The sequence below is a fragment of the Stegodyphus dumicola genome, chromosome X1 (assembly GCF_044657685.1).
Source record: "Stegodyphus dumicola isolate Sdum_Otavi_A_Nest chromosome X1, ASM4465768v1".
NCBI lineage: Eukaryota > Metazoa > Arthropoda > Arachnida > Araneae > Eresidae > Stegodyphus > Stegodyphus dumicola.
The window spans coordinates 24,692,055-24,712,394 of NC_140780.1; the positions used below are offsets into that span (position 1 = coordinate 24,692,055).

A 20,340-nucleotide genomic window follows, 5' to 3' on the forward strand; every position below is an offset into this window, starting at 1 on the left:
AAAGAAATTCACCATGTGTGAAATTCGTCATCATGTGATTGGAATTACAGCTGACCTTTCTTAGGTGCTAGGTGCTGTGAAGAGTGTCATGCCAAGTTTGATGGCCGTTCTCGTGAATGACGGCCGTCACACTGAAAATATGTGATCCTATTTGCGTTGCAATTTGTGCTGCGCCACTATACAAACTTTTGAAAGAACTGAAGTAAAACCTATTGGTGAAAAATATAATTACAATGAGGAAAAACTTTCGTTATTTAAAAATAAATCCTATGATTTTCCTTCATCTCTGTAAAAAGCGTATCATGCTACTGTCTCTGTTTTTCGAATTCTTGAATCCCTGCCCTGGCTTAAGTATCACAGAAAGCAATGTTAGTGTAACTTTAGCTTAATTATTTAGTACAGACTATAGTTAAGTACTTATACAGGCAAACTATACATCCGCATATTCTCCATCTTGCTCTACACACACATGTATGCGTCTTCATGTTCGTCTTGACATGATGAAATCCTTCATCCACATTTTCGCGCAATTCTTCGTCTGTTCTGTACCGACGAATAGAGAGTGGATGTAACCTCACAATTAGTTGTCCGGTATTCCAAACAGATCCAATCTTTATGGGGATCGTGATGTTGGAGAATCGTGTTAAATCCAGCAAACTGGAACCTGTTTATTAACATAATTACGCACTTGAAGGGCAAAATAAGCTGGAGCTGCGTCCTGTTGCACACATACTCGATCCTTGATTACCTTCTTTTGCAGATAAGATATTAATTGCGCTTGCAGAATGTGTAAATAAAAATGTCCCTTGACATATTAATAAAAAATAGGGTCTGATCATGAAATTAGTATTATTAATACCACAACAGCTAATGGAGCAACATCAGAACTAAACTTAAACTGATAATTTTCTCTGTGATACTCACACTCAGCGTTACGGGGACTTTAAGGATATCCTGTAGAAACTTAGCTATGAATTTATAAATAGGAATTTTAATGAACGTACAGTTTAGGACATTTTATTAGTATTTTCTTTCTTTTCAACGACGGCGGGGCAGCCGATCGGCCAAGTGGCCCCGCTAACAGAATAAACTTTGCTATGTAATACTTTGAGTGTGACTACAAATATTGAACAGAGTTGCTGATACAAAAATGTAAGATAATATTGCATTAGTGCTGTATTTTAGTAGCTTCAGATGATTATTAATGATTTATATTATAAAATTATTATTAAGATTAAATTTTGTGAACTTTCAGATGGCTCCTATAATAAATGACGCTGTTGATTCCCTCATTAACAATGTGGAAAGGAAAAGTAATGCTGGAGAATCCTTCGATATTTACTCAATGTATCAGGGTCTTACCATGGATGTCATTGGCAGAACAGCATTTGGGATCCAAACGGATGTTCAAAATGACCCAAATGACCCATTCATCAGATCGGCAAGAGTTCTTCTCTCTGACGACATTCGGAATGTTTTAGCTATCATAGCAGGTATCTTATTTTTTTTTCTTTGAAAAATATACTTTTCATGCAGTAAGTACCTTTTTCAGAGTAAGGCTGCAGATCGATTAGAGGACATGAAACCTATACCAGGAAAAATGGAAATAAATCTTCTGCAGCTAAATCATTATTCTTGTTGTTACGCTAAAATTATCCAAATCAAGTTAGTGAATTAGATTTTCTTAACTCCCTGCACATTCACTAAACACTACAAGCTTAGGTTCATGGCCTTAATTAAAACTCATTTCTCTCAAAGCTTTTAAAAAGTTAATTTTTTAGGTAATTGATTATTATTTTACTCAGTCACTCTTTAATACTTAAATTAGGATATCAGTGCTTTAAATCAATTATTAATCACCGAGTTCTGCTCCCATAATCTGGTTTTACACTGAAGGAATCGTTTCACTAACTCCGTCCACCGAACCCATTCTACTTTTCCGATTTTCTGTTCTTATCCTACAACCCAACTCTATCACGCTACTTCTAGCACATGCTGTTTGGCACTTTTAACATACTACTTAGACATACAGTTAAAATCGACTTCTTGGGCGCCTGGAAAACTAGGCTTCATAACCCGGTGTTTGGTTTCGAGGGATGTTGAGGCTATTTCTGTAGTGTAAAACGTTATTGCCTACTGAAGGAACATACTTGAGTGAAACATAAATTTTAATGCGTGCTTTCCTTGAGCTTTACAAAACTGATGTACACGACATGCCGACCTATGACATGAGAAAAAAAACCTTGTGATGAATAACAAGTGACTAACTTGACTGGTATATCGGCAGGTACTTAGCTGCAACAATTTCATGCGATGCTTCATATAAATGCTGTCCGGGATACTCTGTTAGACTCCTGTTCCTATTCTACTCTTCGACAGTTGCATTCCAGGTCAGGATTCCGTACCTCACATAGCTGTACCAGGCTGGAGAGAATCAGGGCTACTGGCCACGTTGATAACTTGGACGATACGTACAGGGGATAGACATATCGGGAGGAGACATAGTCTCACATGCATTTCTTGGCTTCCGCTGCGGGATAATACAGTGATGAACTTTTCAGCACTGCGCACCTGCAAGGGGTAATGCTTATCTCCCAACAGCTTCGTTAATGGCCTAAATTAAACTTGATTGTTTAACCCAATTAATGCTTAAAGCTTCTGTACTTATTGATATTGTTATCATTTTCAACTAAAGTTAATCAGATTCTCTATAAATCGTTGTGTTTACAAAAACGTATTATTTACATATACTAGGCATTTTATCAGTGGTTTTGAAATCTGACAGCGGAAGAAACTAACTTCTGCGAATAATAAAGGATTATTGTATAAACATGTATGTATATATTTTGTAGAGAGTTATCTAAGATACATTAGTTTTCATTACTTTTTTTCTTATTTTAAAGTAATACCTAAAAAGTACGTTTATGTTTCAGCGAGTTTCCGTGAATTAGATCGTTTGTGGTTCTACGTCAATAGGATAAGATTTATGTTCAAGAACAAAGGAAAGAATCCTATGACAGAACTGCTAGAGTCTGTGAAAAAAGTCATAAATCTCAGAAGAAAGAATAAAGAGGTAATATGCGATAACAAAAGCTTAATAAAATGAATCCCTGAAAAACCTTTATTCTGTTTTATACTTTTCCTATTGTTGCTCTTGTCAGACAGCGATTTCATTAAAAAACTATTTTACCTTCTTTTATCCTCAAAACGTTGTTTAATTACATCAGTTTTATAATAATATACTTATTATACTACAATTTTTCTTAATAGGAATATAAATTTGAATTGAATGTGAATGTGGCAGTATAAATTTTCCGACTGGTTGTGCTGTTAAATCGTTTAAAACAAAATATCTGCTTTGTAGGAAAATAAAATTTAAATAGAATATTAAATAGGAAAATGTAACTTGCAGACACACACATGCTCTTCCACACATTTGCCTATTTATACACTCGTGTTCAGTGAAATTAGAGTACCCTGAAAGAGACAAATTGGACACAAATGAAATTTAATAGACATAAAAATAAATATAAGAAATTCGCATGATCTCAGAAAGAGAACAATAGGATAATTAGTGAAGAACTCATGGGCCTCAGTTTAGTTTTCTTCAATAGAGCACTGCAGGCTACAACATGATCCGGCATTAAGTCCAAAAGGAGCTTGATATTGTCCTGTGGCAGATGGACCCATATTTATTCCATGGGGCATTCTAAATTTTGGATAATGCGGCACGGAAGCAGGTCTTGTTTCATCTGCTCCCAGATATGGGGGGGGGCATGGGACCCACTGGCGGGCGATCGCTGAACATTGGTATTTCGGTCTGAGGTTAAAATCCCGCGAACGGGCTGGCTGCATGGGTATTTCCGTGATTTTCTCCAAGTGTAACGTGTATACGAGGCAGTTTCCCTTAGAAAGTCTCCACAAAATCATTCTTCCCTTGAGGCAGAAAGCTCTAGAGGCTTTGACGAAATCACATAAAGCAAACCCAGACATGGGTGGCAGGGCACAGGTGCGCGCAACGGGCAGGCCATAGATATGTGCACACATGATATTGGCAACCCTTTAGAACCCGTGTTGAATGCGGCCTGGTCTTACTCTGCTGGAATAAAGCTCTAAGATTCTCAGCAAAGAATGGAAACATATGTGGCCGTTGAATCTCGTCCATATATACTGGGCTCTCATACCTCGAACCCCTACTATAGCGATCTTGTTATTGTAGGGTACAGTTCTCCAGGCCACCATGATACCTGGTGTTGGGGACCTATACTCTCGACAGCGAGGCTGGGATTGTTCCGCTAGTCAGAGAAGCTCCGCGCCTGGACTCATCGGCCATTTCGATTCCCAAACGAAGTGTAACTCATCGTTGAATGTAATGGCTCGTTATTCCGTGGTGTTTCACGTTGCTCGAGTATGGTTATTCGTAAATTACGTGCTTGGATTTAAAGTTTGTCGTTAAAAATTAAACTTTTTCCGCCTTATCAAAAGCCTCTGAAATTAAAATTAATGAAGCAAATATTCATTTACGTTGTTACATTTTTCAGTATGAGTAAAATCTTCCTGCTAAAGGCCACATTACTAATTTGAATCACATGAGAGCTGTATTCTGCGGCGTTGCGTTATCTTCGCCATTAGGCTTATCACTCCGACTTTAGATCAGAGCCATCTTGTGCATTATTCTTATTGTGTAGCCGTTAGTCTAATTTACTTTTACTTAGTTAAGCCATATTCATTATCTTCAATTTTAAGTATAAATGCTGGATAATTTTGTAAACAAGAGTGGTGCCTTCAGTTAACCTTCATTTTAGTTAATAAAAGGGTCCCTTACATCCTTTTCCCGTCAAGTCTTAAGTCGTTTCGTACAATTTATGTTACCAAAGAACACGGGATGTTACAACGTTTTTATTACTAATTATGATTTTAGAAATAATTCGGTGTCCACCAATATCAAGTAATTCTAGGGTTTCTTACGCTGGCCCTGGATCGATGCGACCACGCATAAGATTTCAACAAGCGCTCCACGCGGTGACCTTATACGTATACGCAAAGTTGCTTGCAGAAGACGGATTAGTCTGAAGAACGGCATCTTGCCGTCGATGTTACCGCCAGCATCTGTGCGCCATTGTAGCTGCATATATTGCAGGCCGGAGCGTAGAACAGTCTGTGACCTTCAAGAAGACGAGATCTCACCACTTCTTTTCGTGCCACACATCCTATTTTCTGAGCTACGTTGCATGATGCAGCCGTATGGTCCTTGCATACGATCATTTGCGAGCCCGCAAATCGCTCCGTCTGTCCTTCCAGAATCGCGATATTCACATGAGAGTTGTCAGCTTTCGACAGACGTGAACAATAGTTTGGGTTATGTTAACATGCAATCTCAGTAGGCTATTATTCATCCGCAGTTCAAATGGCTGCTGAAACTATGCTCATGTGTATGTAAAAGATACGACAATAATGAGAAGGGTTAAATTACCCTTTATTTCACACAGCGTACAGCCGTTCCCGCACTTCGGGATACAAAGACCAGTACTTTTGGTCTAAAACGTAGAAAATAAGAAGTAAAACTAACTTAACTAAATAAGAACTTAGATACTTTACAAAGCCTAGTAACGCGATGATTGTCCTTTTAACTCTACATATATTAGTGAACAGAGAGCAAGAAACTACAATACGTCTTCAAGTATCAAACAGAACTAAGTTCTGGCCTCAGACAAGAATGACTGAAAAGCGCTCGCGAGAGGTAAGGTAGCGAGAAGTCTCTAACTCCTTCTTGGCTAAAAGCCACAACTTAAATACTTAACAGTTTGCAAGCTCAATTTGTATAACTAAATATGTTCGCGTTTATTCTGGCCGGAAATGGAAAATAAGAGAGGATAGTAAAGTTTTAAAATAAAATAAACGTTAGTAAAACTTAAAATCCTATTTCTAATTCATAAAGTTAGTTTCTGTCCATAAACTGTTCATCTCAACAATAACTTTAACTACTATGCAAGCTGAGTTTAGAGCTTGAACCCGACACTGGAACTTTCTCTATACTGCCACTATGCAAAAAGCCCTTTCTGCCGAGAGGTCAATGATTTATGCTTCACTAACCTTATCAGGACTACTCTTTCGTCAAATTGCTTTTGCAAACATCTTGGAGTCCTCAGTAAGAACAGGGAGTTTACTTTAAACTATGTTCGTATAAGTGTAGAAGATACGACACAAATGGAAAGGGTTTAATTACCCTTTATTCTCCACAGTTTACAGCTGTTCCCGCACTTTGGGATGCAAAGACCAATACTTATGGTCTGAAACGTAAAATATAAAAACTAAAAACTAACTAAAATAACTAAGAACTAAACTCAAATACTTTACAAAGTCTAGTAACGCGAAGACTGGAATTTTAAACTTTACGTATGTAGTAAGTAGAATGAGAGAAACTACAATACGTCTGCAAGGTATCGGCCTCAGACAAGAATGACTGAAAAGCGCGGGCGAGGTAAGGTAGCGAGAAATCTCTCTCTTTAACTCCTTCTTGGCTAAAAGCCACAACTTAAATATTTAACAGTTTGCAAGCTCAATTTGCATAACTGAATATGTTCATGTTTATTCTGGCCGGAAATGGAAAATAAGAGAGGATAGTAAAGTTTCAAAATAAAATAAACGTTAGTAAAACTTAAAGTCCTTACAACCTCATATCAAGAAGCTTTCCTACATGTGTCCCCAGTGGTGCACTTTCGACAATGCTCTTAGTGATGAGATGCCTAAATGTTCGATGAGTAGTAAATAAACGTTAGTAAAACTTAAAATCCTTACAAGTTAAGTTAAGAATATTAAAAAACAGAGGAAGGTATTTTTATAATACCTTTACCTTTTGCATTGTATGTCATTATTAGTTACACAAATTTTGTAAATATTATCTCATTGCAATTTCAGAGTCGACGAAACGATTTGCTCCAATTGATGTTAGATGCTAAGACCGATGAAACGTCCACTGTCACTACAGATGACCTTACTGCTAAAGATAATATTGACACTACAGAAAATCAAACTACAGGTTAGTATGGGTTTTTAAATCTGTCTTTAAAGCCCAACCTTTTACATATTATTTGCTGCTTTTCATTTCCGTGTCTAATACTTTTATTATCTCGTATCGAAGCAGGTTTCATGGACCATATTCACATATTTAATTATAATAGGTGTGTTTAGTTTAGAAAATTTTTTAATGAATTTTGCACCATGAAAATAAATTGTATTATTTTTTTTAATAAACATGTAATATTTATTTTAAGAACAAAATAATTCTTCATTTCAGTTCTGTAAGATAATTGAAAAGGCATTTGAATATTATTAAATTTTATCACTACTCAGACTTCGGGACGTAATTTTTTGTCGTAAAAGTTAAGTTATGGCAGTAAAATACCCAACGTGAATACTAGTGGCTGTCCTTCAGAAAGTCCTCAACGATGATATCCTTCCTAAGGTCAATTGACATACCTGATTTGCCGTACTTAATTAACTAAACCAGAACTTCTACCATCTGCAGCTGATATTCAAATTTCCCGATAGTTTTCTGTCAGTAAATTCCCTTTTTGTCTTTGCAGTCTATGGTTGAAGATTTTCTTATTCAGAGATGGGAAAGAGTTTCCCATTTTAAACTAAATGAACTAAAAATCTGTATCGTTGGTGTTTTCCAAATGTTGAAGGATAATCAAAATGTTGTCGCAATTTTAATGATTATAAATACTATGGTAATTAAGTTACATTAAGATTTTATAATCTAGATCGAAAGAAATGAACGTAGCATCTTTTAAAGCTGTAGCAATGGTTTGATTTGATCAGCATTCTAGTCCAAACTTAGCTGATACCAGCAGAATTCCAAAACGTCAAAATAATTTCATTTACAATCTGGCTATTCACATTGAGTGGCTGTATTCAGTTCATTGATTGCTGTTTTTTGTTTTACCATAAATCTTATCTTTGATGTGTTTTTCTAAAATGTATTGGCGAAAGGTATAATGAGCGCAGGGGATGTAGAAATGCAAGGAATCGGCAAAACCAGTGTCAAACTGCAAGACAATTCTCGCATTATCCCACTGAATATGGGACATTGTCCTTATTTATAGTAATCTTACTTGGCTACTCTACATATTGAAGTCCTGTTATTCTTCTGAGATATAATTTTACCGCCTTAAACTGCACACAACACGAAGTGGAAGGCAAATTTTAGGGTCTTAATAGGCGTCTGCCTTTCAGACTTGTTTTTGTATATTATTGAATGGGATTAATAACGGTGTCGGAGGGAGAAGACGATTTAAGATCAATGTAATTAAAGAGCAATAATAATTTGACTAGTTTTTAAAAGAAGTAAAAAGTAATAATTTTTAAGACATAGATGAATATTACTTGCATGTCTCCAGATTTCTTAACAATAGTCAATGAATAAAAGTCCTAAAATTAATTTCAATTCTAGTCAAGTAGAAAATATTTTACTTGTTCGTAAAAGAAAATCTTGATTGTCCTATATTCATTGCATATACAGCTTAATCAGTGGCGTATAATATGTACGTAGCTGACCATTCATTAACTCGTTCAAAATTTTAAGTATTTGAGCGGATTTAGAATGATTTACATCGCTTATTTTTTTTCGCCAATGGCGGGCACTTGTTTATAACGGTATTGGCCACTCGTAAGGCTAGAGGTGGTGGCTATTTTATTGTGGAGACACCTAATAGGCGGCCACCGTTACCTCCTATGAAAGGGAAAGACAATTTTACAACCATGCCTTCTCCGGAATGCGAACCCGGGCTCTACGGTATCGCAGTCAGGCTCCTCTAACCACTCTAACCACTCTAGTTCCTCTAACCACTTAGGCTCCTCTAACCACTCTAGTTCAATATGTCGGCAACAGAGTATGTGATATGTATGTTCAATATATAATTTTGTATTTATGCTGTGCCAAGTTCTCATACATAAAGTTCGTACTGTATCTGAATGCCGTAAGGTATCTGTACATGTTTATATCTTTTATTTATGGTACCTAATTTATACTAAGGATCACGCGTATCTCAATGGCATGCTTCTTGTAAACTTTAACTTTCATGATAACGTATATGTATGGGTCATATATATGAGTGAGAGTATGTATACTTTTATTTGTTTCGGAATAGCTATGTATGTAAGTGTGTATATATCTGTATATGAGTTTGTATTTATATGCATATACATATATTTTGGTTGTACTCTTCTTCAAGTGCCTTGTATGCACATGTATATATTTATTTGTACATTGTTGTACTTTTCTTTAAGTGCCTTGTATGCACATGTATATATTTATTTGTACATTGTTGTACTTTTCTTTAAGTGCCATGTATGCACATGTATATCTCTTTTTTGCATTTTATAAATGTCGTCTGCTCAGCCGGGACTGCCCAGGGCTGCGGCCTGGTAGCTAGTGGTTGACTCCCGCCGAGTTAATAACCAATTCTGCATGGATATATCTATACCTGGGTCGGAAGCCAACTCAGCGGTTTACCTCCTCTAACCACTATACCGTTTGGATGGCTCATTGCTTATTTAACTTCAGTGATTTTCATAGCCTATTAAACGTCTGATTGCCTATTTAATTGTCACTCTACAGACGTACAGCCGTTGGTTATTTCAAAGAAGTTTTAAACTTTTCTTTTTCTTATTTCTCAAGAAAAAAATTCATTTTGGGTGCTTTCGATAATCATTCCTAAATTAAGATGAAACTGTATTCAAAAGTTTATCAAACTTCCAATCAGGCTCGTATAAATTATCCGTTCCCATCTTTTCTCTAAGCATTCATACCTGTTTCAGCTTTCGACTTCCTAATTAAAAACAATTCTTTTGATTTGAAGATAAAAATTGCTTGATGATAAAATGTGTTTATTTTTTCTGTTTGAACTCCAGCTCTGTTTAAAGCTACTAACGCTACGATTTAAAGAAGTTACATTTCATGAAATTTTATTATACGCGTAATTTAATTCTTTGCAAAAAGCATGTTGATCAAACATTTTCCTAAAAACAAGCTGAATGAGTTATTGCGTTTCAACTCGAATTCATAATTTTTAGTAGTGTTTAATTTTAGAAAATTGAAATTTATTCTATAAGAATGGCACTAAATTTACTTAGAATGAATATTTAAGAGAAACATATTTTCCAAATTTAAGTGTTTTATAGAAATGAAATACCAACAGAACTGATGTTAATTAAATTCGTGTAAAACGTTACTTATTTCTATTTTATTTAGGTTCATCTTCAGGAAAGATTATCCGGCAAATGACTGATGCTGAAATCATAAGCAATTCACTTCTTTTCTTCTTGGCTGGGTAAAAATTAAACCCTTTACTACTAAAAAAATTACTCAGAGTTTATTAAATTTATCACCTGAATAAGACTACCTACTTTCACTTAAATTCACGTTTGATATTTGCTTATTGATTCTTATAAATGTAATATTAATGAGTAAAATTACTTTCCTTGTTTACTACATAACATGACAATATGATTTTATAACTGAATTAAAGAACTAAGTTATGAAATTAAGATTGTTACACGCACTTTTAAACTACAGATGTTTCACAGGATTTTAAATTTCCGACTACCTTTTTTAAGATAGCAAAATGAAAATTCTAAAATTTAGTTTAAGTTTTGTTATAGATGCATGTCAGGTTACAAACACGAGCAAAAAATGAATGCCTATGTCGATAGGCTCGTAGCTATTTGAACCTGAATACGCTACAAATGACAGAAAAAAAACTACTACTCCTTCTTCACTGGTAATTAAACATTATATAAAATCACTGATATCTTAAAATATTAATATATCATCCACCAGATCCTAGATTCTTGCAACCTTTGAAGTAATATTTATTCAAGCAAACAAATCGAGTAAATAGTTACTTTCTTTTCATTAGTTAGACATTAGTTGGATCTAATTTCTCAAAACATGACATTCTTTTCTAATAACATGTTTACTTGCGTATTTCCCCAAATCTCTCTTTTTTTTTTCTAAAGTTATCGTACAAAAATCGAGACGGAAAATTCATGCGAATTGTTTAATTTACGAAGGAAGCGGTTACAGTAAGAACAAAACAAACGAAATGTATTCATGAATAACTACTGATAACCATCCCATTATTATTTTTTTCAAAAGAAATCAGCATTCCAATAAGAATACGGAGTAATATTAACATTACACTGGCTAATAAGATATTTCAATTTCGGCTTTTCTGTATCTTGAATCTTCCGCAATCTTATTGCTATCCATTCGGAAAATTTAAAGCTGCTGTCAGCATGCAAATCATTGCCATCCTCATCGTAACTATTCAGGCTGTCTTCGCACGTCCTCGATATTCTTCACTATTATTAGTTTATCAGTCACAGAGTTACAAACTAAGGCTTCTACTGTATTATTTTTAAGCGATAAGTTGTAAAATATTCTAAAAGCCGTGCGTCTAGTTGAAAGATTACCTAAACAGCCAAGTACCAGAAATCTTTATAAGGACATGCAAACCTATCCCCCTTAACTTCAAAATACAATTAAAATATTTTAAATGAATGCACAAATTAGACAAAAATTATACAAGTTTTTATCAAATTCTCAGGGCAATTACATAAAATGTTTTGTATTGAAATTACGTTTTCAAATGATTTTTCACTGAACATAATGATTATTGGCAACAGGCAAACTACTGGTAATAAAAATTAGGAATTCGTATGTAATAATAGAAGGCTTTCCATATTTTGTTAATATTCAAATGTTTGCTGTGTGGCTCAATAATTTTCAAGGTAATCATAAACATTATTACAATCAGTAGTAGAGGCATTAGGTTATTTTTGAAACAGGAAGAAGTGAAAAAATGAGCAACGCCTTCGCCTGGAATCGAGCCACGGACCTCTGGAAGACGCACACAGCGTGCTAACCACTGCACTACGAAGGCATGCTTAGAAGGCTGGAGAAATACCTTATACAGTTATTATCGAAATTTACCTTGAACCGGCATTTTAAACAACACTAAGGGGTGCAGTTTGAAAAATCTTACGAAACATTGAGTTAGTATATATAAAAAAATGCAACTTTAATATCATCAAATTTTCTGACTTGAATCTTTTTTAATTTCTTTCATTTTTCCGTTTAATTGATTTTAATGCTTTTAACTTCAGTTTCACGTTCTTAATTTTGTTTTGAAAAGTCTTTCATTATTTTTCAGTGTATAATGAAACCGATTACTAAAGTTAATTTATTATTTTTTTCTAGGTATGAAACGACGAGCAATGCCCTTGCATTTACTACACATTTTCTACTAAATTACCCTGAAATACAAGACAAAGTTAGAGAAGAAGTGCTACAGCTTTTGAAGTCCGAGGTATAAATTAATGTTTTTGTAAATAATATGTCATTAATTTTGTTTTTATTAAATCACATGACATTCATAATGTTATCCAAGTCGATATTTTTATTTAATATGATCACATTCTAAAATGTTCAGCTTCCATAAAGAAGAGGAATTCACCTTAAATACCTGTATGTTAGTTAGAGCAAAACAAAACAGATTTTGTTAAACAAGAAATAAACTAGGCTTTATTTTGCAAACCCCTACCATGAGAAATAAAAATAAATATGGTAAATGCTTTTGTGTCGTCCAGTATAGCATAGCATTTTTTTTATTATTATTATTTTGATTTGTCTTTAGTACACTAAAACCTTGGATTCCAAACGCTTCTTATCACGCTTGATTCACGAACAAGTTAACTGAAAGCAGATAAGGACAAAAAATCGTTTCGAGTGACAAACAGTGCTTCGAGTTATGAACACCCAAATCGTGGCTCTAGTAGTTGATAACGGTAGGAAAGGATTTTTCAGTGTGTTTTGAGGTAACTCGTGTCATAGAATTAACACTCAACGACTTCTGAAAACACCATTTTAATATACCCTGTTGTTTAACTCTCACCAACAAAGCCTGGCAGCAACCAACCTTGCTGCCACCAACAAAGCCAGGCAGCAACCAACCTTGCTGCCACCAACAAAGCCTGGCAGCAACCAACCTTGCTGCCACCAACAAAGCCTGGCAGCAACCAACCTTGCTGCCACCAACAAAGCCAGGCAGCAACTTGGAGAACATTATTGTAGAAGATTGTGTTACTTAGAGAGACAATTTAAGGACTTTCACACTTAGGACATTTTTTGTTATCCATGATATCGTGTCCATAAGCAAAACCATGGGTTTGGAAGTTAGCAAAGAAGTCATGAAAGTGTTACTTGAAGACTATAAAATGAGCTCAACAAGAAAGAACTGCGATAACTTGAGAAGCAGCAATAAAAAAGACGATTGTAGAGGAAATGTTTTAAATAGAACAAGAAAGCAAAAAAAAAAAAAAAAAAAAAAAAAGTGATCCTAAGTTTCTTTGTTCTATTCACTTAACGATATCATAGAATAAAGTAGTAGCAAGCTACAGCATTTTTTAACGGCCAGTGCCATGATTGGCTTTAGAAAAAATTTGAAACATAGACAATAACAAATCGTATTTGTCAAATTTTAAGTGAAAAATGCTCACTGAATCTCGAACAAATTCAAGTGTCTCTGAGAGACAAAAGAAGGATGAAAGAAGTTTCTTGTAACTATATAAGTAGTTTTTTTATGCTTTTTGGGAAGGGAACTCCTCGTCCGAACAATATCACCCCTTCGCTTTCCTTATTCATCACTTTCTACTTATGCTCCTCACTCTGCTTCATAGAAGCTCGATAAAACTAAATTAAATGTTATCTGTGTTTAATACTGTGCTTATCTTTTTTTATCTTATATTTCATGATATTCGTTAATATTTTTGCCCTGAGCTTGTGCAAAGAATGCTGCTGTAAAACTTAAGTAAACAATCAAAAATTAACCATCCATGTAATTTGGAAATCCTCGTAGCTTATTTTGGTTAAGATTACGTATAACTATTATAGTTTCAAGAGAGCTTTGGTTCTGATAATGGGAAATCTTGCTTCTTTTTTAAGTAAAATCTTATTAGAGTAAAACATTGCTTCTGAGCGTGACTAAGCTGCCGAAAACTGTTTGCTTGCAGATTAGAACAGGACGATCAGCCCGGCGTGATGTTAAGTCAAAGTAGCTTAAGTCGCGGTTTTATTGACCGAGAAGACTATTTCATGGTTTCACGTCTTCGCCTTTTTTATATAACCGAAAATGTTTTCTGATGAAGTTCTAGAAAAGCCACGTTGAAATTCTCAACAAGCACTTAAAAGCGAGAAATGGTGAATTAATTAAATAAAGTTTTAGAAAAGTAGCGACTACATTGGAGAGAGGAATTATCTTTCGAATAAAAAATGCTTAAAAGATTAAAATTAAAATTTAGTTACAGATATAAAATAAATGAAAATATTATAAATAATTGATTATACCGTGACAGTCGATCAGTGGCATGAAAGGCTCAACGCCACAGAATTAAATCTCTAAAAATCATAGCCCAACGTAGCCTGGAATAGGCAGACAAGCTCTACACTAACTGCTAAAATCTTGCTTAAATAGCACTTCTTTCTATCTTATCTGAATAAACGCTCGCTGTTTCATTTACATTCTGGCATGAAAATTGTGGGTGAAGAGAGAGTGATAGGAAAGTTCTAAAACTTAAAATTAATTATTAGTTAAAAATAAATAGATAAACCTCACATCTTGATTGTATTCAGGTCTTTTAATGTTGAAAATATAATACCTGCTTTTGATGTCGTCGATAGTTCTCTTTTTTGAAATATCTTAAGTAAATAAGTTAAAATATCCTTCAAAATAAATGCCTTTTTTCACCTGCAGAATGAATTGGATTACTATTCAGTAAACAAGCTGCAATATTTGGATAATGTGTTACATGAGTCCCTGCGACTTTATCCTCCAGTTCATCTGTGAGTAGTTCTCTTCCTGGTTTATGAAATGTTAACTACATAGATTCATGTTTGCATTTTATACAGTTTTATGATTCTGTTGCATTTAATATTGTTACTTGATAGATTTGTAAGCAGAGAATGTGGAGAAGACGTACAGTTTGATAAAATTCGTTTAAAAAAAGGATTAGCCGTTCAAGTACCTGCATTTATTTTACACAGAGATCCAGAACTGTGGGAGGATCCAGAGAAGTTTAAACCAGAAAGGTAAGTATCGACTGCGAAAAGTTCTAATAAGAAATTATATACAAAAGTCAGATCGTTGCTAATATACTTCACTTTTGCTTTATTTTGTGCGGCAAATTCTACGAAGTGCTTATAATTGTCTTAATTAACAGATAGCTTACTTAATCATTAATGTCTTAACAGATTTGCTCCTGAGAACAAAGAAAAACTTAACCCTTTAGCATATCAACCCTTTGGAGCTGGGCCTAGGAACTGCGTTGGTATGAGGTTTGCTCTCATGGAAGCTAAATTAGCCTTAGCCAGACTTCTATCAAAGTATAAGCTCAAACGTTGTGCAGAAACTGAAAGTGTAAGTGTATGCCTTTATAGACTTGAAGAATTCTCTAAACGATGAGTCTACTTAATTCATTTATTAAGCTATAATTAATAAGCTATTACTACATTATGATTAAAAGGCTTCATTTACTCAGATCAGTGTTGAATGTAAATCAAAAATACGTTAGAAAAGCATAACCATCAAAAACTTCTATAGTTTATTCTTTCACTTTATAGCTTGTTTTTCCATTGGAAGTGTGGCCTCTCTTTAAAATAAGTCATACTAAAAAACGTGTTAATTTTTTTAAGAAGTTAGCTACTATGATGGATCATTATAGGACATTCCTGTCAATATTATGTTATGTATGAGGTTTATGCATGATTTTACATGCTATCCATGATAAATTAAATGTCAATTATCCTCAAAGTGCTTTAAGAGTTCAATTTGAAATAAAGTAACACTAATCTGAGAAGTGTATGTCAAATTAGAATGAATACGCTGAAACTCTTGAATTAATTACTATGTTGGATCATTATTTGGAATTGATGTCAATATTTCTTATTATATATGGATGATTACATTATGCATGATTTCATTTGCTAAGTATGATAGATTAAATGTCAAATATTTTCAAAGAGCTATAAGGGTTCAGCGTTAAATAAAATATTGTTATTTGTAATGCGTAACTTTTAGCTTAAGTTAGAATGAATAAGTTTAAAATGTTTTGAGACTCATCAAAAATAATTACAATACATAATGAAGAAAGTATTCCGAGTTGAAACATATTTACATTCCAATTTGGGAAAGGGAACCAAGCTCTCATTTCCGCAGTTGAACATTAATTCTAGGTATATATTCAGACTTTGTTTTGAGTTCTCCCTCACAGATCCAGCTGTAATTCGAATTTAGGCAATACGTTATATTGTTGATATTATTCTCAGTAATTAAAAATAATTCGCCTTCCAGGTACTTTGTTGAGAAAGTCAAGGCTGCGTTACATTGAATATAATAGTAGTTATGAAGTTGTACAGTAGATGGTGGCGTCATATTAAGAATCTATGTGACGTGTTTACATTACAAAAAATAAAGTTTTAGGATATTTAGTGGTTTAAAGTAGGATGCGTACAAGAAAATCCAAGGTATTTTTGTAGAGAGTTTCAAAGAGTTAACCTGCATTATTTTTATAAATTAATCTTTCTGGTGAATAAAAGAAAGAGATTTTAGAATATTCGAGTAAATATCTGTAGCATAATATAATAGTAAGAAATGAAATATTTTTGACATGCATTTTAATAAACTGGGTAGAAAAGCACCGGCATTATTTAAATAGACTTAATGGTATGAAAATGTATTACTCCATATAAGTTTTGTTTAAAGTCAGTTGACATCACTTATGGTATTTAAAATATCAAACAAAACCTTCCGTTTCAGAGTATCAAATATGGTATGATAAGCCGTCACTCACATTTCGCTCAAGAATAACATTTGATACGGTGGGCCCGGGAAGGAAAACTGAAAGGTTATCATATATGATACGCTGGGAATGAAGAGGTTAAGTTTTTTTTTTCGGGGGGGGGGGATAATTTTCCGATCAAGTACACGTAATAAATTTTTGTAAGGTAACAGATATCCTTCGATGCCAGATTTTTAAACTGATTTCTAAAACAAATCTGTTGTAATTTTGGTAAATGTAATTTTTCAAAATTTTATAAATGTAAATTTTATACTATACAATAAAAACAAAGTTTTCAGATATGTCTTTCTAAAAATATAAGCATTTGTGAAAAGATAATTAAAACTGATAATTTCGCAAATGTAACCAATTTAGAATGAATTCTTTAAACAATTTTGGAGCAAATCTTTACGTAAGATTTAACTAACAAAATAATGAAATCATCAAAGCCTAATTTTTTTCCAAGATGAAATATTTTTATTCAATTTTAATCTTTTTAGCTCATGTAAACGTAGTATTCAATCATAAATTATTATTCTTTTATGCATTAAATTACGTATAAAATTAGCACTGTCATACAATACTACAACTTCTCGTTCTTTTATTTTATTTACAGGAACCAATACCATTAATGATAAGACGAAATTCTATAAAACCTGGAAAGGGAGTTTATCTGAAGGCTGTCCCATTCTAATCTTAGGCAGGAAAATATGAAACCATGTTATGCTTGTAAATATAGAAACTCGTGGAATAAATTTGTCACATATTTGTTTCAGTAACCGATGTTATACCAATGTTTTGTGTATTTTAACTAACAATGTGTTGTGTATTTTAAATTGTAATATAGTACATTATCAATGATATTGTTTAGTCAGTGATGCTTTGGATTTGATGGTTTAATGTTTGGAATAAGTGTTTCATTAAAAAATACTCCATAATTTTTCTTCTTATTCAGTTTTAAATTGTTGTTTCTGGAGAAATGTCTCCCATTTACTTAAGTTCCCATAATAGCTGCTTAATAACCCTCTATTCGTTGCTGAGCTCTTTAAATGCAACTCACAGCTCGCCGAACTCATTCCCATTGTAAAATGATTAAAAATAAAGAATTATATATAATCCACGTAGTGACATTAAATCAACATTAGTTTCCACCAGGAACAAGTTTTATCCTAATTCATATATTCTTGCTGCCTTTCGCTTCAGAATATTGCTTTTCGAATAGAGTTCTTTCAACAACCCGAAATGTGTCATCTTTGAGAATGATCAAAAGCAGCTCTTGATCGGAGAGTCCTGTATTATACATAAAATTCCATTACCTATACAACTTTGAGGAACAAATTTTAGAGCCACAACCATATGAATATATTGTCTGAAATTTTTCATAATTTACATATATCGATGCAAATCATAATTCCTGAATTTTTCTCGATATGCACGATTTTGATTTTTTTTTTTTTAAATATGAATCAGCACAATTTTGACCACAGAATGAAAAAGGGAAATCACCTTATGAAAGTCACCCCCTAATTATCGACCAACTTAAAACTAACATTGTGGAACTTGGCATTAATGAAATTAGTCAGAATGCAGTTTTAAAAAAAAAATTGAATAGCTAGTTAGTAATCCAAAGAGAACATTCTGAGCACCTCCTGCATATTCTTTCAGCAATTTTCAGCGGCTTTTATCGCTCGGCCGCCAGCACTGAGTTTAAAGATTAATTAACAGCTAATATTCGAAATTCGTTTAGCCGAATATCCTCGTCATTTGAAGAAAAGGCAATGCGCTTATATTTGGACACCGTTGGAAACGATACAGTGTTTGTAAAACTAAAGCCAAGCCGGAGTTCGTTTTCTCATATTTTACTATCCTAAATATTTTAATTTACCTAATTTTTTTTTCTAATTAGGAAATAAAATACCAGGAACCAGGAAATTTAGATCTGTTATAAATTTCATTTTCCTATCTTAAGGGAATTTTCTCATCAGATGTTTTTTCCGAGAGGAATGGTAATCGAGGCGCCAAAGCAGTGGTGACATCTGGTGGCGCATGCACAAAGATGGCACTTAGAATAGGAATCGAAGGAATTATTGGAACCAGATGTTAGCTTGGGGCATGAACTGCAAGGAAAAGCCTTGAATTGCATTATTTATTTTCTGCATCATACGTAGCAAACAAATCTTACTTCGAGATGTAACTTTTCGTGATACTAGAGCATGTGCACTGTACTGAGTTCCGTCGTTTCTCAAGGGACGACAAGGTTATTACAACCCGAGTAAAAGCGTAAACGTTAACTATTGTACAGCTCATGGTGTTAAAAGTGTTAAATGATGAACGAGGTTGAAAAGGTTGCAGTCAAGTGAGCTTCGAAGGAGTAAATATTTTGTTTGTTAATGATTTCGTTTTGTAAAAGTTTTATATAAATGTTTCCTAAAAATATTGTAGTTCTTATTTGCATTATAAAAGTGAATAAATTGTTCAAGAGTAGGGCAATGCACCCTTATGAAATTACATCCATTCTTCCACATTTTCGTTCCAAAACCACTTGAACATAAAGCAAGATAGCAAGAAAGGACAAGAATGAACAACTGTCGGTTCCTAAATAACGAAATCTAAAAATTGAATTGCATTGTCAAAAGTAAATACCATTATCTTTATAAATTTATGAAGGGCGCTCCACGTTTTTATTATTCGTGATATAAAATTGTAGATGAATTCTGCTAAACGAATTACATAATCACATGTTTCCATTAAACTACATGGTAAAATATTTTTCTACTTCATTAATTATTTTATGTGTTTTAAATAAAACGTTATTTTATAAAATCTTTATTAAATTTTTTATCCATATTCTAAGTTTATACTTTTAAAACCTACACATGAAAAGTAAATAACATTTTTATTTTAAAATACTACAAGAGGATTTGGAAGCCCCTTGTAATTGGGGAACCAGTGTATGTGCCCTTTTACTCCATGCAGAAATCAGGATCTGGGCACTATCACAAGTGTCTTGAGTTTTAAATTTTCAAGGTTGGGGAAACTTAACAGTTTTTTAGAGCCTGAATCTATTTCCAAATGATATGGTTTCGCGATCTTCGTGACAGACCAGTTACATGGCCTTCATTTGAGAGTTACATTTCGTGAGTGACCAGTTAAGCAGAAATGTCGTGTTCATCAAATTTAGGTGATGAGTGCAACCTAATTCGATACCACCTTTCACAAAACAAGAAAAGAATTCGTGATCTTAATGTGCTTAATAGTGAAAGATGAGATATAAATTTATAGTTACTTAAGGAGAGACGCATGTAAAGCTGCTAAATCTGCTACAAACAAGAAGAATTTAAGCGTGATACGAATAAGATAAAAACAAATACGACACTTAAAATAGCATTCTTTATCTCAGTTTTAGGAAGTTGGCAAAATGGTTTCTGTAAAATACCACCT

General features: G+C 33.7%; 1 protein-coding gene across 2 annotated transcripts in view; it reads left to right on the forward strand.

The window, feature by feature from the left end:
* Positions 1-17,849, forward strand: part of LOC118188144 (cytochrome P450 3A24-like) — a 35,413-nt gene extending 17,564 nt beyond the window's left edge. For both annotated transcript variants that reach the window (XM_085807387.1, XM_085807388.1), the window contains 9 exons: positions 1,256-1,493; positions 2,934-3,073; positions 6,919-7,039; positions 10,256-10,334; positions 12,266-12,374; positions 14,817-14,905; positions 15,011-15,151; positions 15,314-15,479; positions 17,516-17,849. In XM_085807387.1, coding sequence (XP_085663513.1) covers positions 1,256-1,493; positions 2,934-3,073; positions 6,919-7,039; positions 10,256-10,334; positions 12,266-12,374; positions 14,817-14,905; positions 15,011-15,151; positions 15,314-15,479; positions 17,516-17,593 — 1,161 coding nt within the window. In that variant the 3' untranslated portion in view covers positions 17,594-17,849. The remainder of the gene's footprint in view (positions 1-1,255; positions 1,494-2,933; positions 3,074-6,918; positions 7,040-10,255; positions 10,335-12,265; positions 12,375-14,816; positions 14,906-15,010; positions 15,152-15,313; positions 15,480-17,515) is intronic.
* The last annotated feature ends 2,491 nt before the right edge of the window (positions 17,850-20,340 follow it).